This window comes from Dama dama, chromosome 5 (assembly GCF_033118175.1).
Source record: "Dama dama isolate Ldn47 chromosome 5, ASM3311817v1, whole genome shotgun sequence".
In the NCBI taxonomy this organism is placed as follows: Eukaryota; Metazoa; Chordata; class Mammalia; order Artiodactyla; family Cervidae; genus Dama; species Dama dama.
Window position 1 is genome coordinate 28,837,885 of NC_083685.1, and position 25,995 is coordinate 28,863,879.

General features: G+C 42.8%; 1 protein-coding gene across 6 annotated transcripts in view; it reads left to right on the forward strand.

Moving 5' to 3' along the window:
• GUCY1A1 (guanylate cyclase 1 soluble subunit alpha 1) overlaps nt 1-10,751 on the forward strand; it is a 70,232-nt gene extending 59,481 nt beyond the window's left edge. For all 6 annotated transcript variants that reach the window (XM_061142239.1, XM_061142241.1, XM_061142240.1 and 3 more), the window contains exon 9: nt 2,790-10,751. In XM_061142239.1, coding sequence (XP_060998222.1) covers nt 2,790-2,991 — 202 coding nt within the window. In that variant the 3' untranslated portion in view covers nt 2,992-10,751. The remainder of the gene's footprint in view (nt 1-2,789) is intronic.
• Nucleotides 10,752-25,995: the final 15,244 nt, after the last annotated feature.

A 25,995-nucleotide genomic window follows, 5' to 3' on the forward strand; every position in this document is an offset into this window, starting at 1 on the left:
TTCTAAATGCGCCAGATACAAAAATAAAACCAGAGAAAAATAGACTTCCACTGAACCTATCCATATTCTTTTACAACTTGCTTTGAATCCATCCAATATTATGTTTTTGAGATTTTTTTCTTGATAAGATGTAAATCCAGTTCATATAAATCTAGTTCATTCAGTTAAAGTATTCCAAATGCAGTGGTAAGCTGGTCAACCAGCTTGGGAAGTGAAGTAGATACTCCCTGACTTCTAGCATTTACCATTTCTAAAGTATAAACACTACACTGTGGCTGATTTCAGACTCTCCGTGGTTTAATTGGCTTGCAGATTCCTGAGTATCTAACAGTTGGTTCTCCCAGGCAGGTCGGAGATAAATCTAACATGTCACCAGATGTGCCTGTGAGGTAATATGTATTCTAGGATATAAGTAAGCCAGTCTGTCTTCTGTCCATGGTTCATTTCAGGATAGCCAGTTTTTCATTATTATGCAAAGTGATTTGATAAATATACTTATACACATGTCTCTAGATAACATACTTATGAATGATATTCCCTGATCGTGAGCTTCATTACTCAGTTTCAGCTTTACTCAGCATCACTCAGCTGTCCAAACCCATCTGTGTTCCATAGTGTCTGCAGGTTTCTATTTCCCGATGCCTTATATTATCAAACTTATCGCTACCAATATGGCAGGTGTTATGTGACATCCAGTTGATGATTAATAAATCTTGTTTAAACAATTTATTTAATCTTCATAACTGTCCTAAGAGATGTGTATTATTATGGAAATGAAAGTGTTAGTTGCTCAGTCGGTTTTGATTCTTTGCGACCCCATGGATGGTAGCCTGCCAGACTCCTCTGTTCATGGAATTATCCAGGCAAGAATACTGGAGTGGGTTGCCATGCCCTTCTCCAAAGGATGGAAGAGAGGAAGCTAGGGATGGGGTTCCATCTCCAGGGGATCTTTTCAACCCAGGGATTGAACCCAGGTCTTCTACATTGCAGGTGAATTCTTTACCATTTGAATCACGAGGGAAGCCCTGTGTATTATTATAGTTCCCTTTTAAAGGCTAGAAATCTGACATCTTTGCTGTTATTCAAACTTAGATCTATCAGACTTTGAAGTTTACACTTTCAATACTGTGGAATTCTGTAATTTTTCACTATATACTACCAACTACTATGCCTTATAAATAATAGGTACTTGAAATATTTACGAATCCATGACTAAAAGATCATTTCACTTGTTTTATTCTTTTGCAGACTACATATTTATTGATGCACTTATAAAATTAGTTAATTGAACACTCTCATGTCTTCTGTCTGAAGTCTGTAATCCTTGAGACCTTCATGTCTATATAACGGTTTCCTCAGCACATACAGAGCATTATAGTTCCGAATTTTAGCACAATATCATCACTGTTTTCATTTAGATGTCCCACTGTAGGCTGGGGAGTGGAAGGGAAGATATGAGTAATTTTCTGTAGAAGCTGGTTTAGATCTTGTTCTCATCCATGGCCTGAATAATAGATCAGAGAGATGCTTATTAAGTTTGCATTTGACAGAGACCTCGGGAAGCAAATGGGAAGAGGAGCCAGTAACTTAATCAGTGTGATTAGAATTTAAAATGAGTTTATGCTCATGGACCAATGAAGCAAATAATAAAAGCTGGTAGAACATCTGAATTTAAGAGGAAATTTAATTCTTAGGAATTTAAGAAGAAAAAATATTGCAAATATCAGATACTAAGTAGAATATCCATATATACAACTAAACCTCACTTTAGTCCTAGAATTCATAAAAACTGTATCCAAAGAGATCCCAAAGTTATTCTTGCATTTTTTGTGTGTGGCTCAGTTGCTTTGGTTGTGTCCGAGTCTTTGTGACTCTGTGGACCATAGCCCACCAGGCTTCTCTGTCCATGGAATTTTCCTGGCAAAAATATTGGAGTGGGTTGCCATGCCCTCCTCCAAGGCATCTTCCCAGTCCAAGGACTCAACCTGCATCTCCTGCATTGCAGGCAGATTTTTTACCACTGAGTCACTGGGAAAACCCCATTTTCACATTATGTGTGTATGTGTGTGTATATATATATATATATATATATATATATATATATGGCTTCCCTGGGAGCTAAGCTGGTAAAGATTCTGCCTGTAATGCAGGAGATCCCGGTTCAATTGCTGGGTTAGGAAGATCCCCTGGAGAAGGGAACAGCTACCTGCTCCAGTGTTCTGGCTTGGAAAATTCCATGGACTGTATAGTTCATGGGATCACAAAGAGGCGGACACGACAGAGCGACTTTCACTTTCATATATATATGTGTGTGTGTGTATTATATAGAACTTTTCTTTCACAAGTTCTTGCCCATTATTATTTCTCAGTAATATTTACAAAATGAATGAATTGATATAGTGTCTTATATCTTTCAACTCTTTCAGTTCTATAATGTTATTTTCTTATATTATTAGACTTTGCATCATTTGGGTTTTTCCCACTACTATGAATTACACTGTTGTATAGATCATAGATAATATCTTTACAAAAATATTTTATAGTTATTTTTCCTAATATGAGTGAAATCCATTATTTGGTGGGACTTTCTGTTATTGTGAATTGATTCTCCATTGTTATTCTGTGATGATGTTTGTAAACATCATTAGGATTTTTTGTCAATCACACTGAAGATGGTGGGTTTATCAACATTCTTAGGAATGTTCCCTTAGTTATGTTGCCTTTTCTTGACTAGACAGTTATGTCGATCTTGAGTTTTATGACCAATATCTGCCTTTTAATCTTTCCAGATTACTCAAAGACTGTCCTGGTTTTGTGTTTACACCTCGATCAAGGGAAGAACTTCCACCAAACTTTCCTAGTGACATTCCTGGGATCTGTCATTTTCTGGAAGCGTATCAGCAAGGAACAACTTCAAAGCCGTGGTTCCAGAAAAAAGATGTTGAGGAAGCCAATGCCAATTTTTTAGGCAAAGCATCAGGAATAGATTAACCAAACGCACACCTGATTGTTAGCCTTTGGGGTCTGACTCCTTGGAACGTGAGTGGGCCCTCTGAGAGCACACTGGTATGGTGTTGAGCTGAGGACCAGTATTAACATTTCAGGAGCCAAGTCACCATCTACTTTTCCTTCCACTTAACATGACAAAAATGTATTCACTTCAATATTCAAATTTTCAGTGAAAAACAAAGAAACCTCAAAAAGTGACTTTGAGGAGATATTTCTGTTATATAAGAATCACTTATTACCTGTCCTCAGAACTCAGCACCTTGTACATAAATCGGGTGATATAGTGACCTGTACCACCTGGTGAGCTGTCTGCATATCCTGCCCTGGTTATTAAAGTGCTTGTGGTAGCGCTGGTTGCCTTAAAAGCGCTTTTTGAATAGAAATGATAGTCTTGATACCATAAGCTCTTTGAACCTTTCAACTGTACATTTTGTTCCGTTTCCTCATTTAACAGTTAGCATATATAATAAGATAGATTGAGGTTTTTTTTTTTCCTGTTGCACTTTTTTCTTTTTCCTTTTCTTAAACAAAATAAGCCATTATGGGTTAGATGCAATATGAATCTAAAGTAGTTCTCCTGTAAATATCAAGATGATTTTATAAAAATATTCTCTACAACATAATATGTCATAAGTATTTCCTTTTTTGACATTTTTAAAAGTCTATACATGGTAAAGGCTATTTTAATTCATAATAGTGATTTCGTTTCTATTAATTCATTTTTGTGTCATCTTCAGGGTAAAAGAGGATTATGGCCTATATTAACATGCAATAATCTCATTATGATTTACTTTAACTGAAGCAATGTGGAGTAAAGGCAGCATTCAGGGAGTGAGCCATAAAGTCAGAAGTGAAGTACTTATACACACAGGAGTAACTTGGACCTATTTCAGCAGACACCCTCCATTGCCAGGCTGAGCCACAGAAAGTTGTTGCATTAGGAAAATCTAAGTTCAGAAGTCAGAAATAAGACTTGTACTTTTTGCTGATAGCTTATTTTTAAGTATTTGTGTTGAGCACTTTGGTGTGTATATATGTCCTCAGAATCAAGCTTTTGTCTTAAGTACACATCTGTGAATATTTTATTCTAGTGAAATAACTCAATGATATTTTTAAAGGGAATGTTAATGTTGATGAAGAAAATGATGCTGTGATTTCATTCTGGAACTTTCAAAACATTTTTCTGGAACATAAACATTTATTTTTAGTGATGTTAGTCTAAGATCTCTGCTGAACTAAATAACATACAGAGTTTGGTTGGAGATAAGATCTGATTTTTAAATGAATACAGCCTCAAAGCTAGAGAAAGAGGAACATAAAAGTGTTTAAGTCACTATTAGCAGAGCTATAGATACAGCAAACTCTTATTTGTGGATCTGAGAAGTAACTCAGCTTAAAAATTTAAAAATTCTCTCCATTGGTCCCCAGGCTAGTCCATGGCGACCTCAGGAATACCAGTAATTTCTGATAGGTCTCTTAGCATCCCTGTGTATTATTATATATGTTACAATAATTATTATTTACTCAATAATGATCCTGTGTCTTGAAGCACTGATGTGGCTCATTAAATGTCAGTCCTATTATTGGGGACTACCACAGGACTTGGGAAAATATAGTTATAATCTTACAAGCATATGAAGTTAATAAAAATATTTAAAAGTAAAATCAAGACTTAAATATATTTTTCTTTCTGGAACTGAGCCCGTATTACAAGCAAAATATTAGAAATTAAGGGAAATTAAAAACCATAAAATGTGTGTTATTTATCACCTGTTTAAGCAGACTCAAATTTGCTAATAATTTATGTTCCAAAAGTTGTAAATTAATTGGAATTCAAAAAATATTCTCTGCGTGTGTGTATAAACACATGTACACACAGAGAACCAGTGAAGGAAAATAGAAACAATCTGTTGTTCGGTCGCTAAGTCGTGTCCAACTCTTTACAGCCCCATGGACTGCAACATGCCGTGCTCTTCTGTCCTCCACCATCTCCTTGAATTTGCTCAAATTCATGTTCATTGAGTCAGTGAAGCTCTCCAATCATCTCATCCTCTGCTGCCCTTTTCTCCTTTGCCTTCAATCTTTCCCAGCATTAGGGTCTTTTCCAATGAGTCGACTTATTGCATCAGGTGGCCAAAGTATTGGAGCTTCAGCTTCAGCATCATACCTTTGAACATTCTTTGGCATTGCCTTTCTTTGGGATTGAAATGAGAACTGACCTTTTCCAGTCCTGTGGCTACTGCTGAGTTTTCCAAATTTACTGACATATTGAGTGCAGCACTTTCACAGCATCATCTTTTAGGATTTGAAATCATTCAGCTAGAATTCCATCACCTCCACTAGTTTTGTTTGTACTATTACTTCCTAAGTCCCACTTGACCTCACACTCCAGGATATCTGACTCTAGATGAATGACCACACCATCGTGGTTATCTGAGTCATTAAGATCTTTTTTGTTTTTTTGTTTTTTTTGTATAGTTTTTCTGTGTATTCTTGCCACCTCTTCTTAATCTCTTATGCTTCTGTTAGGTCGTTACTGTTTCTGTCTTTTATTGTGCCCATCCTTGCATGAAATGTTCCCTTGATATCTCCAATTTTCTTGAAGAGATCTCTAGTCTTTCCTATTCTATTGTTTTCCTCTGTTTCTTTGCATTTTTAATTTAAATAGGCCTTCTTATCTCTCCTTGCTATTCTCTGAAACTCTGCATTCAGTTGGGTATATCTCTCCCTTTCTCCCTTGATATTTGGTTCTCTTCTTTCCTCAGCTATTTTTGTAATGAATCCTCAGACAACCACTTTGTCTTCTTGCATTTCCTCCTCTTTGGGATGATTTTGGTCACTGCCTCCTCTGCAGTGTTACAAACTTCCATCCACAGCTCTTTAGGCACTCTACCAGATCTAATCTCTTGAATCTATTCATCGCCTCCACTGTATCATCATAAAGGATTTGATTTAGATCATACCTGAATGGCCTAGTGGTTTTCCCTACTTTCTTCAGTTTAAGATTGAATTTTGCAATATGGAGCTCATGATCTGAGCCACAATCAGCCCCAGGTCTTCCTTGTTTTTGTTGACCGTATAGAGCTTCTCCATCTTTGACTGCAAATAATATACTCAATCTGATTTCAGTATTGACCATCTGGTGATATCCAGGTATGGAGTTGTCTCTTGTATTGTTGGACGAGGGTATTTGCTATGACCAGCATGTTCTGTTGACCAGATTCTGTTGGAAAAATCTGAGGGAAATGTAAGCAATCTGAGTGAAAGCTACATGGGAATTCCTTATACTATTCCTGCAATCTTTCCATAAGTCTGATATTTTATCCAAAGAAAAAGTTACTAAAATGTGTTTTCTCAAAAATATTCAATCACCTGTTATAGATTACCTAGCCTAGTGTGCAAAGGCTCCTTAACTGTGGGATGCTACGTAACCAGATGGACACACCTTTCCGTGATGGATGTGCTCAAAATCTGCAACTTGGATGCTAAAAACTTTGAGGAATCCCTTTCTCATCTCTGCCTTATCAATTCTAGAGTATGTACTTGTCAGAGACACATTCAGGTCCGGATCACCGAAGGTGCCCAGGGATAGAGCTTGAGGGTGAGTTGACAAGGAAAGTGAGGGACCAAGACAGAGGCTTGAGACTGGCATGGAGTTGAGAATGGAGAAAAGAGTGGACACAGAGGGTCTCTGACAAGGTTGAGGGATGAATCTTACTGCCAAGTCAACTGTTCTGTAATACAATTTGAGTCCCCAGATGCCTATTCCTCCTAAGAATTCCAGGAGCTATTCTGTTCTGTTGTTTCCATGACTTCTTGTCCCATTATTTTGTGTCCAGTACACAGAATAAATTCACTTGGCACATGTAGCTCTCAAGTGAGCATAGAGTTCCCTTGACGTCTCCCAGAGATATCTGCAAAGTGAAATACATAGAGTTCAAAGATCTGTTCCCATTTTTCCTTCTCTTTCTCCTTCCATCTGGACTTCGTAAGAAAACACAAAGTTTTTTTTTTTTTTTTTTTAATATATTTTTTTAATCGGGTTGGGAACACAAAGTTTTTGAACCTAGCACTGAAGAAACTCATTTCATGTATTTGTTCATCTTTTACTGAATGACTACTATGTGCTAGAAACATATAATGCTGTTTTTGGAATTCCAAGCAAGGCCTCTTTTATCAAGAAAGAAAATTGGAAGGTGAACATAAGAAAAATAATCACAAAATGCCGTGGAACCCGAAGGAGGAGACTCAGTGCCTGCAGAAAAGTCTTGGTCTTCAAAGACGTAGCTCCTCAGGCCAAGGGGAAGGACTGCCAGGCAAGTGCATGTGTCCACACAGACACAGAGGCTTGGGGTGCAGGGTTCACTTTGCATCCTCAGGTGCCTGGAATGAGCTGGTGGGTGGGGGAGGACAGAAAGGACAGAAAGACCATTTGTCAGAGTGACTATGATTGTTAATCATCGTTATTATTAGTTATTATTCATTTCCATAGAACCGTTTGTTCAAAATGGCTTAAAAGGAAAAGAAAGAAGCAAAACAAGCAGACCATTGGCTTCTGCCTCCCCCCCCCGGCAGTTTTCAAACCACTTCAAGCGCAAAAGGAAGGAATGTGATGCTGAGATGTGAGCCTGTGCAAGCATGCCAGGAGCAGCATGGATGAGGATGGAGTTTACCTGTGCAGATGACTAAATGAGCATCCATCTGTATCTCAGAGGAAAGTGAGGCAGGACCACGAGTATGAACACAAAGCTGGGATGCCTGGCCTGGAAATTTCATGTCACTTTCACTTGTCCTTCACACCCTTTGGTGGGAAAGAAGGAATGGTTGCTCCAGTAGTTTTTTTTTCTTACTACTAAACTTTTCTCCAAATTACCTGTCCGTGACATGGCCAGACCCTCCGGGGCAGCTATGGTGAGGTGAGGAGCAGTTGTGGACACAGCAGGCTGCTGGGCAAGGTAAGGGGGAATGAAGGGAGGAGTGACTGGGGGGCACGCACGCCCCCATCCCCACCCCTGAGAGCACTAGAGCAGAGCCCGAATGCTGTCTAGGCTGTGTAATGCTGGAAAGACACGCTCACGTCTCTGCTAAAGTGACAGGTAACCGTCCCAAAGAGAATGGGTTAGTGGATTATCCTGGCTGTAAGAGCATGGGTTTTTCCTGGATAAGTCGTTATTCCTCAGAGGAAAAGACTCTCCCATGGGTATTTGTCAGGGTGGTGTCATTGGGTACTGCCCTTCCCTGAACCATGGAACAAGGAGCTTGTCTGTGCCTGATTGTGGGCTTGAGTGCATCTCCTTTGGGGACAGCTAAGTAAAGGAGGGTTTGCAGGGTAAAGGTTGACAGATGTGGTGCATGTGAAGGGGGACGGGGGTAGGTGGGGGGAGTTCGGCCATAGGCCTTGCAAAGCCTGTCAAGAAGGACTTCTCATCTCCTGCAAAACCAAACCTGCAGAGACTGCTGCAGAGATGCTAGGGAAGTGCAATCCCCTGGGTCTAAGCACAAGCTAAAAGCAGGGACAGCTTGCTTTATTCAGCAGACTTTATAGTGTCGCAGTCTCTGTGGGAATTCGGCTCCAGTCCTGGGAAAACTCTTGTGTTCTCTCCTGAGAAGGGGGAGGAATCCCTCCCAGTGTGAGAGGCGGGGAGCTTCTGGAAGTGATTAGCCCTTTGCAGTCCGGTTGCCTTCAGTCTCCTTCTGCTTTTTGCGTGTTTGATTCCAGATTGTAGGCGAAGTGTGACTCCCTTTAAATGCTTCTTTTATGGTGTTGGTGATGTGCACTTACTTGGTGATATGCACTCTTGCAACATTCTACACTTTAGTGCCACCTATATTTCTCCTGAAGCAGCTTTGCCCTTGACCTGTCACACATGCATCTGTTTTGACCAGCTCACACAATCCACACACTTTTACCTCTAAAACTATTAATATTCTTCCTGCATTCTGTGCCTGCAAAAAAAAAAATAGGTTTCATTAATGCATAGATTCCAAATTAAAAAAAAAAAACTAAGCAAAAAAAAAAATGATATCCTAAAAGCCAGGCTTCTTTTCTTATCAATGCAAATTCTTTTTCATCATAATAAATTTAGTGTCAGGAAGATGGGATAGAAATTGGGATGACATTTAAGTTGCAGATCTAGGACTTAATCTCAGAAATTTTGGTAGAAGATTTGCGATAAAGGTCTGCTGCCTTTCAGATTTTTCAAATATTTCATGTCAAAATATTAAATTGCAACCAAACCTTACAGATTGGGAAGAAAATCACTTGGCAGGAAAGGACTTTGCATAATGCCCAAATCTTAAACTGTCAGCTAAGATGTTTGTTTAGTCTGAAATGTTGCCAAATCCATCTGTACTGAAGAAAGAGCAATGAGGTAGTCTTGGGGGAAACTAAAACAAAGAAAAGCAAAACAAAGGTGCTGTTGTAGAAGTTGGACACTCCAACACATTATATACCCAAGAAGAAGGTAGAGCTGAAGCCTTTTGGGAAGTCACAGTGACGAAGCTCAAGAAATTCTGTGCCTTTGGAAGCACTGGTGGCCAGTGAGGTTGTTCAATCACAGTGAGCTGCCTGCTTCCCCAAATAAATTGTATCTTGGAAAGTTGAAGTGGATAAAAATATATTAGTATTTGAGAATGTTCTGTTCCTTCACCTCCTCCCACATGTAATTTAGAGATGCCCTGCAGAATCCTATGACACAGCTTGATAATCACTAATTTCAAGCAGCGTTCTCCAACCTTTTGGATTCGGCACACCATTAGTATTAATACAATTTTTTAGTAAACTGACAATATATTATGAATCCATAAAAATACATGTTGTCATATATGTATTGTTAATATTTATGATTAATGTAATATGCTGTTCTCAATCTGATATACTAAATACAGTAAGAAGCTTATCTTTAAAAGAGCATGAAAATAAATAGAAATTATACTATTTTCTTCACTTACCCTAGTGAATTGTCTTTATATTTTACTCTGAAAACTGTTACAACAGGCTGGTGGGTCTCCACTTTGACTGAGTCACAGATCACTTTGAGAACTGGATAAAAGATAAAAGATAAGACCGTCACCCTCCCAAGCATGTGCGCATGCTCTTATACCCCAAGACTGATGTGAATTTCCAGAGATTTGGGGATTCCTTGGATTCTACTCCTGGGCCACCCCAGTGGGGTAGCAGAGACCCTCAGACTAAGAACTTATTATCTAGAAGGGAGAAAATAGCAAGTCCTATTTGGAATGAGAGGAGAATGAAGAACCAGAAGAAGTCTGTGAATTTTGGCTTAGATGTGACCAGTTGATTTTTGAAGCACAAAGGGAATAATTTCTTTCACTCTTGGTTCTATGGAATGATTTATGGGGTTTCACATATGAGCAACTAAAGTTTTCTTTTTGGCAAATGTTAAACATATCTCTCAATGTATTTTCTCAAGCTCTTGGTAACTGTGCATTGCTCTAAGTATCTAGCAATTTTTTTCTGGTTTAAGTACTTCTTTTCATTGTTCTCTGTGTGAAATAGGAGAGCCATTGAGCCTTGCACTGAAAACCTCCTTAATACTAACAACACTTCTTTTATTATTACTTTCACAGTTGTTTTAAATAACACATTTATTTTGAGTTCTACTTCTGGCAGAGTTGCAAAATCTATCAGAAATTTATCCTGTGTCTCAGAAGCTTGTTAAATATTGCTGCCACATAAATATTGTAATAAAAGTGTTAAATAAAAATCTTAAAATGTTAAATGAGTTCTGTTTAAAAAGAAAATGAACTGTCGAATTAAGCAAAAACAACATTTAATACTTTTGTTTCCTTGTGGGTCTTGCTGTTTCAGACCGAGGAAACCCCCATACTACTAGTATGACCGAAATATCTTTCTTTAGGTATGTAAAACTCCTATTTCTGACAAAACTCATATTCAAGTTTTTCAAATCACAAATAAAATCTTTTTTAAAAAGGAGAAAAGCCTTAAATTTAAGACTAAAACTGCTCAGCTTATCCGAGTGCAGTGTAATGGTTAGTAGCACCAGCTCTGGGTCAGTTTGTCCTGGTCGCATGCTGCTAGATGTTTTTCCATCACTCTCTTGCATTTTGTAGAGAAATAGGAGGACTGACTGCCTTCGTTCTACATGATCTTTTCAAGGATGTTTGTACAACAAGCACCCTTAGAAAATAGCAATAATGCCTTCCTGCAGAGCAAAAGGCAGGCACAGTTACTACCCATTATAAAACGTTTGTGTTCCTAAGCTGGGGGTTTCTGTCCTATAACTCAAACCACTGCATGCAGAGATCACATTGTCTTGTGGAAATGGGTTTGGGGTCAGGAAGCCAGTACAAGACACTCTGATTCTCTTTGTCTGCTGGCATCACTGTGAGCCATGAAGTCTTCTGTCCCTGGCCCAGAGAATGCATGTGTCTTCTTCCAGAATTCATGAAACCATGGCAGTTTAACCTGTTAACTCACAAGTAGAGAAAAATCTCACTCTTTATAGTCTTGACAGTTTGGCAGTGAGGATGGGAGGCTGATGGAAAGTGTGGCTTCCTGGAAGAGGGTAGGTGAGGGTCCTGTGGGCTGATCAACGGGACTTGAAGGGACAGTCCATGGGATGTGGTAGCAATGATGATGACCAAGTTGTGTGTTCCATGGGGTGATAAGTGTTCGTCTGTTTTGTCAGCTAGTGAGGAAGGCTTGTGGGGAGTTTCATGTCAAGTACCAGGCAGGAGGTTCAAGTTCAGTTGTCTCAACAGTGACTTGGTTGTTGCAACACTCCTCTGGGTGAGAGCTTTCTCCCCAGTCAGGCTGCCAGCTCAAGTCCACATTGTCACCATAACCAGTACTAAGAACAGTCCTGGACTGGAGCAAGGTTCCAGCCTCTTCAGACCACATTCATGGAAATGGACATTCACACTCAACACAAAGGAAGACAATCCACATGCCCTGTGAGCGGAAACCAGATGAATCACTGAAACACTGGCTAGTTCACTTGTGAGGTGCGTGTGCTATGTTGGAAGCATCGTGCCTGTTAGGGAAGAATGCAACTCCTGGGAACTCTTAGGTTTAGGTCTCCTGACAGACTTTCACACAAACCTCAGATCTTTGCAGAAATGACAGTCAGGATTGATGAAATTTTTCAGTAGTCCTGGCTGCCATAAGTGACCTTGGTTCTTTGGGGGAGATTTCCCTGAGAAATCTCTTGGGAACCACACAGATTCCCATGGAAACCACTGAGAAGGCTGTGGGGTGAACTGTGTCCCCCCAAAATCCATATGTTGAAGCCCCTGGTCCCTATTTGGGAATAGGGTCAGAGCAGGTGTAATTAGTTGTGATGAGGTCACATGGGGCAGATAGACCAGACCCCCTAATCCAACATGATTGGTGTTCTTAGAGAAAGGAGAAATCTGGACAGAGAGACACTAGGAGAACCCATATGAATATGAAGGCAGAGACCGAAGTGATGCTTTTACAAGTCAAAGAATACAAATTATTGCCAGAATTACCAGAGGCTATGTGAGAGGCATGGGAACAGGCAGTTCTCACAGCTGTCAGAAGGAACCAAGCTGCTGACACCTTGGTTTTGGACTTCTCATCTCCTGGGCTGGGAGACGGTAAATTTCTGCTATTAAGCACCTGGATACTTGTTTCGGCAGCAGCCCCAGAAAACTCATGTAGGCTTGGACGTATATTTGAACCTTTTGTGCCCTCAATTGGGTTACAATGCTGATTAATGTGACCGGAGAGACTGGCTCCGACAAGTGATGGAAATGACACCCACAGCCCTGGAAGACACCCTAGACCTCACCTGTCAGCTGGGAAAGAATTTAAGGATATTTTCTTGGAAATAGGGCAACACACACCCCAGATTAAAGTAATCTCCTTAAAAAGAAGTTGCTGCCTTGCAAGTGGAGCTCTCATCAGCTGCAGTGAGCGAGACCCACACCACCAGCTGGAATTCGATGTTGCAAAGGCTGCCGAGCTCACGGTCCCCAGGCTGAGATGGACGGTGTGAGCCCAAGGACCCCAACTTCTGCTCCAGGGTGTCGGGCCCCAACATTGGACGTTCACTTCGCTGAGCCATGAGCTGCCTCCAAATTAAATGTGAAGGCTCCTCACTTAGCCGGTGGGAGCCACCTTCCACCTGCCCCCCACCCTGCATTCCCTGACCTCTCCTACTCAGGCCTCAGCGGCTTTAAGGAGAAAGACAGGGATGAGGTCAAGGTCTCTCTGCCTCAGGATGGGATCACAGGTCGTGAGCACTCACCTGAATATTGGGTAGGAGGGGTGGGAAGGGAGGAGGGAACTGAAATGTTATGACTTATGTTTACAAGTCACATCCTAGCTCATTCCCTGGTGAGATGGGGCATGTGAATTACATTAATGGGATTTAGGCTAGGTGGCGCTAGTTGTAAAGAACCCACCTGCCAATTCAGGAGATGTGGGGGACATAGGTTCGATCCCTGGGTGGGGAAGATCCCCTGGAGGAGGGCATGGCAACCCACTCCAGTATTCTTGCCTGGAGAATCCCATGGACAGAGGAGCCTGACGGGCTACAGCCCATAGGGTCACAAAGAGTTGGACACGACAGCGATTTAGCACACATGCACACACATAGTGGACACGGGAAGCAATGTGTTTGGGACCTTTTAGGCTAATCCACTACTGTTGTTACAGCTCTGAGTGTCCACTTGGAAGTGACCTTTCTGTTTTCCTGCTTCCTTGATTCCTGGTGTCTGAGGAGATGCTCCTGACCAAACAAGCGCCCACGATTTGAGGAGCTGAAGTCTTCAGGCTGCAGGACTCTGGTCTGATCATTGGTGACTAGAGCCCCTGGCAGAGGAAATCAGCCTTCACCAGAGGTCCCTCTTGGGGTTTAGACCTGTCACCTCCCTCACAGTGATGACAACCCCCTCCCACCCCCCACCGCCACTGTCTAGCCTAATTGGCTGCTCTGAGGCTTTGGTCAAAACCGAATGCCTGACCAGAAGGAGTTTGCTGGTCTCTCCGGCCTGCTCTTCCATCTGGGGGCAGCTTGACTTAGTCTCAGTGATTAACAAGGTGGGAAGCTCCCACAGCCTCACTCAGTAAGTGGAAATGGTTTAAGAATGCAGTTGTGTAACCCTGAAGCATCTCAGCTTTATAGGAAAAGGCAGCAACTGTAGAATTGGGGGGGCATCATTATTCCCCCCAAAGCTACTGGCTCAGCAGAGCCCTTGGTGCACAGAGACCTCTAACTCATCTGGGCGTGGTTTGCTGACAGATTAGCTGAGCTGAAACCCAGGGTCCTACTCTATTTTTACTTATTCCTGGGTTATACTAATGTCCTACGTCCTTCAAAAATTATATACCCACAGGCTAAAGGCTCCTTTATTTGGAGTCCTGACTGTGGAAATGAATCACAGTTGCTGATGCTGTTTGAATCATTCATGTAAATGCCTACACTAAGGGCCTGCTCTCCAAGGACAGTGACAGGACTCCTGGGGATGAATGAATCTGGATCGCTCAGATTCCCATCATTACCACTTGGATGTGTTATTGTACCAAACACAACATAGTCACTATTATAGGTCAGGCCCCAATATAGCTCAGATTCAGAGATTCCTCCCACCTGCTAGGCTTGGGACTCCTGCCAAAGGTAGACCCACCTGTCTACTGGTGAGACTGCCTACTGGCTCGGAGCATCGCCCCTTCCCGAATCCTGGCAGACAGGCCACATCAGGCTTTGACACCACCAGTGTTGACACCTTTTTAGGTTGTGATGTTGAAGTTCCAAGCAGATCAGCTCACTGAAGTCACATTATTATAGCCCTTGAAAAGAAGCTGTATACTGTTTTCCGGTTTGGGGAACATTTATAATCTAACAATGGTGTAGTTTTATTGTGGAAACCACTCAGCAGTATGCTAATGGTCAAGTTATTCAGCTGACTTTCCATGCTTCCTGTCACCCACAAGCACCTAGGACTGCATACCATGAGAGTGAGCTTCTCAAAAATAGACTAAAATTTCTATTGGCTCCACCCCCATCACCTCTCCTGATTTATACACCTTAATAAAGAAGTATGTTACTGACTTCACTTGGTTGAAGAAAGTAATCACCTCCTTTGGGCTGCTTCCTGGGTAATGAACAGGATAAAAAGAATAGCTAAAAATAGAGCTACCATATGATCCAGCAGTCCCATTCCTGAGCATATGTCTGGAGAAGACCATACTCCAAAAATATACATGCATCCCAATGTTCACAGCAGCATGGTTTACAATAGCCAAGACATGGAAGCCACCTAAATGTCCATAGACAAGTGAATGGATAAAGAAGAGGTGGCATATTTATACAATGGAATATTACTCAGCCACAAAAAGAATGAAATAATGCCATTTACAGCAACATGGATGGACCGAGAGATTAACATACTAAGTGAAGTCAGTCAGAAAGAGAATGACAAACATCATATGATATCACTTATACATGGATTCTAAAATATGACACAAATGAACTTATCTATGAAACAGAAACTGGCTCACAGACATAGAGAACAGATCTGTGGTTACCAAAGGGGAAAGGGGGTTGGGGAGGGATAAATTAGGAGCTTGGGATTAGCAGATACACACTGCTGTATGTAAATGGATAAATAACAAAGACCTACCGTATAGCACAGGGAACTATACTCAGTATCCCGTAGTAAACTACAAGGGAAAACAATCTGAAAAAGGAATATATGTGTGTGTGTATCTGAATCACTGTGCTGTACACACACATTGCTGAAACTAACACAGCATTGTGAATGCACGATACTTCAATCTGTTGGCAGTCCAGATAACAAGAAGACCTAGAAAGTTCAGTTTTAGCTTTGGTTCAGCTGCTTGGGTCCCCTTGCCAGAGTGACGGGCTCCAGATCACAGGGATGAAGAGCTTTTGGTAGAGCATCTTCTGGTCCATTCCCCGCTCAGTGCCTCACCCAGGCCTGAGTGGGGAATAGAACTCACGTCTCTAAGTTTTATCAAAAACCAGACCCTTGTCTTTCCTGTACCTGAGTTTTCCAGATGAATGGTATGAGCTAAATTAGGAGAGAACTGGGAAAAAGCTGACGTCATAGCTATTGAAACAGGTCATAGGTTCACGACGGTAGAAGGGGGCCATGATCCGGCCCCTAGGGAGGGGCCACCTTGACCGAAGATCAGCAGAGGAAGAATCTTCTTCGTCTTTGTCCTCCAGAGCTGCCCAGAGCCTTTCTCATGAAGGAACAGGCCCTGTGCGGCTCTCCAAACTGTTTTAAATGCCTTAAATTGTACTGATTCTTGGGCCTGCCATTTCCTGCCAGACAAGCCTGACTGTGATCTAATCACTGTTTCCCTTACACTGACTGATTCCATCAGCACCGCAGGGCCTGGCTCTAGCTCCTGCAACTCCTGCACAACTGCCTGTCTTCCCAGCCTCTCCTGCAGTGGATCCTCGGCCTTTTCGTGTGCAGAATGGATGCTGTCAGCTGCTGAAGTCAGAGACACCACCCAGGTCCTGAAGACACTGCACTCAGACCCAGCTCACTGATCAGGGACCTTAGGAATGATGATAAAATTGCCTGGACTTTCTCCTTGAGGTCCTGGTGGAGGCTGAGCCATCACTAACAGGACCAGTTGAGACAGCTGGCTCTGTAAGACAGGCCCGGTGGTTGATGGACTTGTAATGCTGGCTGGGTCCAGAGTCCTAGGGGTCAGGCATGGTTAGGGTCAATCCTGCAGGGTGGTTTCACTGCCACTTGGAGTCAGATGGTAAAGAATCTGCCTACCAAGGCAGGAGACCCTGGTTTGATCCCTGGGTTGGGAAGATCCCCTGGAGGAGGAAAGGGCAACCCACTTCAATATTCTTGCCTGGGAAATCCCCTGGACAGAGGAGACTGGTGGGCTATAGTCCATGGGGGCACAAAGAGTTGGACACGACTGAGACGAAGTTGAAGCTTAAGCCACATTGAAAAGATTTGGGCACAGTTTTCAATCAGATTAATCCAAGTGCTATATTTGTAAAATACACCAAATGCCGGGATGGTATGGATCTAGGAGTAGATTTTGTTGGGAGACAATTCTCTATGTCCCCTCATATTTGTGCCCATCTCATGACCAGAGGTTCTGACTGCCTTTGGTTCACACTGTCTTTTCAGGGATGTGTATATGGTTAGCTGCCTTAGAAATAGAAATAGCACCTCCCTCTGAAGCAAAGGGAGGCATGCTGACCATCTAGCAGAAAGGATTCATCTCTTTAAGTCCAGGACTCCTGCCTGTAAGTCAGACCACTACATGCACAGCCATGGTGTGGCCCTCTTTGTATCCCCCTGTGAGAATTGGCACTTGGGAAACTGGCCACTCTGGCTACGGCCACTGATGTGAGGAACCTGTGGTCCTTACCACTATCCCAGGAGTCTCATGTCTTCCATCAGCATTCTTGAGATGGCAGCAAGCTAACCTGTTGGTTTGCAAGCTGGATGTGGTTAGCATAGGATGCCAAGTTTTCAAAATCAGACTATTTTATTTCTATTTTGCATAATCATCTAGATCAAAGCTATCACTAGGGAATTTCAGTACATTTGTCATCACTGTCCCATCAAGGAATGTCTGTCCCTGAGTCACAACGGCAGCATTTGGGCTGATAAATCTTCACCAGTCCACTGCATTTCCCAACACTCCTTTTTTATTTTAAATGTTGCAGAACAAAGAATAGCATTTGTCTTGTTGGAGGTTCACAGGAACACTGATCTGACCTAGAGGGAACAACTGCAAGAATCAAGGGATTCCCACACCAAGAAGTTTGCAACAACCAACCACACCCCCTCCCGTTTTAGTATAAAAGAAGCCTGAATTCTAACTTAGGTTAAGATGTTTCTTTGGGACATGAGTCCACCACCTCCTCGGGTTTGCTGGCTTTCCAAATAAAGTCACTAATCCTCACCCCAACAACTTGTCTCTTGATTTATTGGCCTGTCATGTGGCAAACAGTATGAGCTTAGATTGGGTAACAAACCTACCCAAACTGCCTTATCACTTTACATCCCTTGCAGCTTTGTGGGTTTTAGAGCTGTGATTCTTGAATACCTCTTTAGTATAGCAAAACCTGCTCTATGAAAATGATGATAAAAGAATTGTTTGCTGTGTCAAGAGTCTTCCTCTAGAGGTTCCCATATTGTGTGTGTGTGTGTGTGTGTGCTCAGTCGCTCAGTCATGTCCAGCCCTTTGTGACCCCATGGACTATAGCCCACCAGGCTCCTCTGTCCATGGAATTTTCCAGGCAAGAATACTGAAGTGGGTTGCCATTTCCTACTCCGGGGGATCTCACATCTCTTACATCTTCTGCAAGAGAGACACACACAGCTATCTCTGGCCAGTACTATGGCAGAATTGTATCCAAGCAAACCTCACTTTACAGAACCTGTGTTCTTGACAACTACACTCAGTTTTCAAGACAATGAAATTTAATGCAATCCTACCATGAAATATAGGACTCTTGCATTAAATTTCTTTCCTTGTTCCATTTAAATATGACTTGATTCATGGTTTTGACAACTGTGTGTAGTTGTCAAGAACATAGGTTCTATAAAGTGAGGTTTGCCTTGATACAATGCTGCCATAGTACTGGTCAGAGATAACTGTGTGTGTCTCTCTTGCAGGAGATGTAAGAGATGTGAGATCCCCTGGAGTAGGAAATGGCAACCCACTTCAGTGTACACACAGATAGCTGTGTGTATCTCTCTTGGAGATGACACGGTGGTGGTCAATTTGCATCCTGAAACTAGCTGAAGTACAGGCTTTAACAGCCCTGGGTTCAGTCTTCAGGTACTTGTATCAACAGCTCAGTTATTGTGAGTAATCTACCTGATGACTATAAGACCAGACAAAGTCTCAACTCACATCTTTGCTTTCTGTTTACAGAAGGAGTAATCTGCATTCCTAACAAGAGGGCAAGGCACAGGTCCACCCAGTTTGGATGGACAGGGTATAGGGAAAATAGTTTCTTTAGTTTCCTGCCCTGGGAAGGCTGTATATGGCACAGAAAATATTGGCATCACTAGGGTGAGCCATCTGCAAGGCTGCCAGCCGGTACTGTGTTAGCCTATGTTAACAGGCTAATCCTCAAACAGACCCTGAGTTTTGGTGCCCACATGAGCAATTTATTTCTCACATAAGCAGTCATTAAGGGCCTGACAGACAAAGCTGTCTCCTCCATGATGTCCCCTGGGGAGAGGGTCCCCTCTTCCCATCAGGCAGATGGGAAAGAAAATGGGAAAGTCTGTGAGGTGGGTTATGTCTAGACTGGGAGGTGAGCACATCTCTTCTGGGGCTGGAACTCCAGGACGTGGCCAGCCTCACTGCAAGAGACATTAGGAAAAAGTGGGGTCCTTGGGTAATCACTGTGAGCTCTAGCACAAGCATTCACTGTGGCCCCACAGGGTACCAGGCAGTATCTGTCCACACCCTGCACTGCATGGTAGCTGGAAGTTCCAAAGAATCAGGAAATTGAGTGATTTGCCCAGATCAGGCTCATCATCCATGCTGCCAGAAGCAGTGTAACCTGGAGAGCAGGTGACAGTGGCGGAGAATCGTGATGTGGCAAAACCCACCAGATCCTCCAAGTGAGTCCAATGTCCCCTTCCCTCTCCTGAGTTAGGACGACCGCGGATGGTGCTCTCTGGACTGTGTCCATCATCTCTGGAACCTACTGGACCAGAGCCCAGAACCCTCCAGGGAGAGATGAAACACATCTATTATAAGCCTGGCGGTTCCCAGTTTGGGGGTAGGGCACCCCCGGGAGGACATAACCAAACAAAGAGCTTGTCATCACCTTGCAAAGGCAGGAAACGTCTCTCACGGCCAGGCTGTGTACAGTCAAGTCCATCTCCTGCAGTACAGGTTGTAAAGGGACCCTGCAGGGGTGCGGTCTTTCGTAACCAGATGCTCTGGACAACCAGGGCTTGCATGCTGGTGGCTTCCCACTGCCAGCTGCACATTGAAGGCGGCGTCTTCCCAGATGGGTTTTGCACTAAGAGCACTGCCAAGGGACTGCTAACAGAAGCTCGTAACTGCCAGGGCTGGACGTCATCTGTAGCTACTGCAATCTGCTTGAGAACCTCTTGAAGTTTTCCACCTGGAGTTCCTGTTGTTCATTTCCCAAACTGGACATCAAGGGAGGGGAGCCGGGAGTGCTGAGCATGTGACTTACCCTGGGGACTGGACAGGAGTGTCTGAATGTGGACCACCTTTCGTAGAATCAGTGGAGGAAGGGGGTTCTTGTTAAAGTTGCAGATTCTTGCAAATAGCCACAGACTCATCAATTAGAATGACAGGGTCAGGGCCCAGAAAGCTGCACTGTAAACAAATGCCTCAAGAGGTTTTAATCAGTTTTCAATTCCAGGAGCCTAGTCTAGTCCCCTTCGAAGGGTTCGGTAACTCTGTTAGTGCTTACCCACTGGATGGCAGAGTCTGCTAACTGCATACACTGCTACAGACATGTGGATTGCTAGGTAAGCGTTGCAACCCACAGCTCCCTACTTCTTGGACCACAGCCACACTCACAGAAGTGGGAGGAACCTCAAGCTTCCTGGGCCCATCTCCCAAGCTAGATAGGTTAGAGAGTTGATATTCCTGGTCCAGTCCCCTGAGTCTAAAGAAGATGAAATAGACTGTCCATGGTGGACCATGTACCATCAGGAAGAGAAAATGACAGTCACTAAGAATCTGTGCTATAGAGAGGCCACTAAACCACAGATGAAAAATGAAAAAGTAGAATCAGAGTCTAGACATGACAGCCCATGGGCCACAGGGGTTTTCCTGCATTTGTGTTCAGTTGTACAATTGGTATCTTCAGCGCAACCCGTGATAAATCACAGTTTTGATTTGTATTCCCAGGCTCATCTCTGAAATGTGACTCATTTCCTTTGGTTTTTTTTCTCTGCCTCTAAGATGAAGAGTTTCGTCTGATTCTCCTCTTCTTTTTTTCCCAGCCTCCGAGCTTCACTGCTGGCTCATTCTCAGACCACATTCTCAACTCCTGGGATGAACCACCACCTTTTACATATTCCTGATGTTCAAATGTGATGGGAAAAAAAGAAAAAAAAATTAGTGTTGGGAAATGGACAATGATTTTTATGGTGGTGGAAGGAGGGTTTCTAACTATGGAAAGACAGGCAGGAAAATACTATAGATGCTGTAATGTACTTGGCAACATAAAGAGACCCCACTATTAAATAAGGTTATGTCTAAAAGAAGTCACTTCCTTCCCCCACCAAATCCACATGCTTATGTAACCAATGAAACACAACTAACGCTTTTGGGTCACTTTTCCTGGCAGGAATGAGTAGAATTACACATAAATTCCCCTGGAGAAGGGAATTGCAACCCACTCCTGTATTCTTGCCTGGAGAATCTCATGGACAGAGGAGAGCCTGGTGGGCTACAGTCCACGGAGTCACAAAGAGTCGGACACGACTGAGTGACTTTCACTCACTCACTCACACATAAATTACATCTCCTCCGCCATTTTCACAGTCTTCCTCGTGATTCTGTGAGTTATCCAATATTCCTATGTTTCTTTTCCTTTTAAGTCAGCATAGCTTCTGTGGCTTGCAGTGCAGCACTGTGAGATGCACAGACCAAGATCCATTATAATCCTGGGGAAACACCCTTCCTTCAGAGAAGGGCGTGGTTGTCCACTGAAGTGGGGGGTCCTACATCATGTATCAGGTACATCAGTGGGATGTGTGTGAACCACACAGAGCAGTCAACAGTGGGAAAGAGACAGATACACCAGGTGACAGGACTGCCATCAACACCTTTGACCTCCGCGCTGCTCTCCCAGCTTCCCTGCCTCTGATTTCCCTGCTGCTGCTTAGAAGACACTGGGCCCACTCAGAAAATCTGGGGTCCTCTCCCCGTATCAGTATTCTTGACTTAATCAGTGTGCGAAGCCCCTGTGGTCAGGTAAGGTGACATATTCCTAGGCTCTGGGGATGAGGACACAGATGTCGTGGAGTGGGGGGAAGATGGGGAGGTGGTGGTCTTTCTCCCGCAGCACAGCGGATGCTGCAGAGGTGGGAAGGACCACATCATAGCTCAGGACTCCCCATCTCACAGTCCACACTACTGTGCCATTTTTTTAATCACGTGAGAAAACTCTTGGTTTCTCTAAAATCATCTTTACCTAGATTAGATTGGAAAAGCCACAGACTTCTGTAACAAGCCAAAAACGCAGGTTGAACAGCCTTGGAGAGTATGGCCAATTGTTTGTGGTGTTTTTTTTTTTTTTTTTTTTATTGGTTTCTTGGCAGGGATGAATGAAAGCAACAAAGTCCAAGAAGAAAGAAACAAAGCAGCTCGATAAAGTGAATGCCCATTATTTTGGTGGATAGAACATAAAAACATACCCCAGGGTGGCTTGAATTTCATTCACTTAGGATAATATATTGGCATCAGGCTAGAGCTGCTTCATTCTGCTTATGTTGGCTTCTATCTGCGGGGCTGGATTGACAATAAGGGGAAGGATGGGGAAACCATGGCTTTGTCTATAATGCCAGTTTTCTACAATGCCAGCGTGGGATGTAAGCGTTATCTCAAATACAGCATGTGTGCACATGGAGTTTTTACATTACATATGTAGAAACACATTTCGTAAATGGATCATGAAGTTCACATTCGGTGAGTATTTACATGTGTCAAGCACCAAAATATGTTCTTAAATACATTATACATTTCCTCTCCATGACTGCCTTACTTTGAGAGGTTTAGTAAGCTGTCCACAGTAAGACCAAAGGCCAGAAGCTCTATGAGTCCCATTCTCTCATCCCCTTCATGGCATCTTCTTACAAGAAGAATGTTCAAAATTCATACAATTCAGACAGAAAATTGTTACTGATCAAAGTTCTTAGCTTCCTCGTGTGTGTGCTAAGTCACTTCAGTTGTGTTCGACTCTTTTTGACCCTATGCATGGTAGCCTATCAGGCTCCTCTGTCTATGGATTTCCCAGGCAAGAATACTGAAGTGGTTGCCATGCCCTCCTCCAGGGGATATTCCTGACCTAGGGATCGAACCCATGTCTCTTAAGTCTCCTGCATTGGCAGGCATGTTCTTTACCACTATCGCCACCTGGCTTTTTTAATCACTAGAAATTGATCAGGGATCAGACAAGTAATTCAGGCCCATGTTGCAGCAGGAGGGAGTGAGAACAAGTAACAGGTTTCTTTGCTCACTCCTGGGGCTGGTGCCAGGCGAGCTGGTTCCTTATATCGGGTGAGAGTAGGAGCGTGTTCATGGGTGGGGCTGGCGGGGTGGCTTAGTGGTCTCCCCACCTCGTCTGTGGTATTGAGTGCAGAGGGCATGGGCAGCACCCTGCATTTGCTCCTTGCTCTTCAGAAGTGAAAGTTTGCTTTTGGTCTTAATGTATCTTTTTTGTCCATAATTTGCGCCAACTGCTGCATGCAGGCAGTTATTTTTAGTCCCTGAATGTTTCTTTGCATTTTGTTGCTCTAGGAGATATTTGTCCAGGTGCAAGCCCTGCAGTGAAGGGTCCTGGGTCCCAGGTCCCAGCCTGTTTCAGAGTCATGTAATAAAGATAGCAATTCCAATGTGTAATTAAATTGTACTATATCTAAAATACATGCATATATGTTGACTCATTCGAGCCTTATCAAAATCTTCAGTTCAGTCCAGTTCAGTCACTCAGTCATGTCTGACTCTTTGCAACCCAATGGACTGCAGCACGCCAGGCCTCCCTGTCCATCACCAACTGCTGGAGTTTGCTCAAACTCATGTCCATTGAGTCAGTGATGCCATCCAACCATCCCATCCTCTGTCATCCCCTTCTCCCGCCTTCAATCATTCCCAGCATCAGGGTCTTTTCAAATGAGTCAGTTCTTCACATCAGGTGGCCGAAGTATTGGAGTTCCAGCTTCAACATCAGTCCTTCCAATGAATATTCAGGACTGACTTCCCTTAGGATGGACTGGTTGGATCCCCTTGCAGTCCAAGGGACTCTCAAGAGTCTTCTCCAACACCACAGTTCAAAAGCATCAATTCTTTGGCACTCAGCTTTCTTTATAGTCCAACTCTCACATCCATACATGACCACTGGAAAAACCATAGCCTTGGCTAGATGGACCTTTGTTGGCAAAGTAATGTTTCTGCTTTTTAATATGCTGTCTAGGTTGGTCATAACTTTCCTTCCAAGGAGCAAGTGTCTTTTAATTTCATGGCTGCAATCACCATCTGCAGTGATTTTGAAGCCCCCCAAAAATAAAGCCAGACACTGTTTCCACTGTTTCCCCATCTATTTGTCATGGGACCGGATACCATGATTTTAGTTTTCTGAATGTTGAACTTTAAGCCAACTTTTTCACTCTCCTCTTTCACTTTCATCAAGAGGCTCTTTAGTAGTTCTTTGCTTTCTGCCATAAGGGTGGTGTCATCTGCATATCTGAGGTTATTGATATTTTTCTTGGCAATCTTGATTCCAGCTTGTGCTTCTTCCAGCCCAGTGTTTCTCATGATGTACTCTGCATATAAGTTAAATAAGCAGGGTGACAATATACAGCCTTGACGTACTTCTTTTCCTATTTGGAACCAGTCTGTTGTTTCATGGCCAGTTCTAACTGTTGCTTCCTGACCTGCATACAGGTTTCTCAAGAGGTAGGTCAGGTGGTCTGATATTCTCATCTCTTTCAGAATGTTCCACAGTTTGTTGTGATCCACACAGTCAAAGGCTTTGGCATAGTCAATAAAGCAGAAATATGTTTTTCTGGAACTCTTGCTTTTTTGATGATCCAATGGATGTTGGCAATTTGATCTCTGGTTGCTCTGCCTTTTCTAAAACCAGCTTGAACATCTGGATCAAAATCTTACAGAAGGTATTAATATAGAATTACTATTTATAAGGTCTTCATTTTACAGACAAGAAAAATGAAGGAAAATGGTGTGAATTGCTCCAATGTACACAGCTATCATGGAGAAGGAAATGCCAACCCAGTCTGGTGTTTTGACTGGAGAATCCCATGGAGAGAGGAGCCTGGTGGGCTACAGTTCACGGGGTCACAAGAGTTGGACATGACTTAGCGACTACACCACCACCACAAGTTATGGGGCAGGTGGGGCAGGCAGTGGCCTGTTCCCCACAGTGCAGCAGATGCTACAGGTGACATCTCTTTGGATTCTTATCTACTCTATCAGATAATATAATAAACAGGCAAACACCACCTGCTAGTTCTTTAGACACATGATGGAAAAGAGCTACATCATAAGGAATGGGCTGTGGTCAAGGGGTCAAGGGTTGCCCCTCATCAGCTTGTGAGCCCCTCTCTCCTCAGGCCTCAGGTTCTCACATCCAAAATGAGCAACCCAAAATCTTCCTTACAGACCACAAGATCAAGAACAGGAAGTAATGTGTGTGAAAGTACTTGGTCAACTGCAAAGGCTATTTAAAGGTAAAGCTTTTTTTTTTTTTTTTTTTTTAAACTAAAGAGCATTAGACTCATTTCAGTGGAACAAATGCTGTTTCACACTCCAGTCTTTTCAATAGGGTACTGATGCTTCTCAAGTGAAGCACCATTAAGGGCCCTTTGAATCTGGTTAAACCAGTTTAGGGCCTTTTTTTTTTTTTTTTTTCCCCGCATTTCGGCTTGATATTTTTTATCTTGTGGAGGAAGGATCCTTCAAAATGTATTCTAAATACCATTTTAATAAATACATATGTTTGAGGGACATACTACAGAGTACATTCAATGCAATTATTTTACTTCAAAAGTCAATGAAAATTGTGGGGGAAAGATGGGGGAAGAGATAATTAGAGGGTTTGGAATGGACATGTACACACTGATATATTTAAAATGGATAACCAACAAGGACCTACATAGCACAGGGAACTCTGCTCAATGTTACATGGCAGCCTGGATGGGAAGGAAGTTTTAGGAGAGAAAGGATACATGTACATGAATGGCTGAATCCCTTTGCTGTCCACCTGAAACCATCAC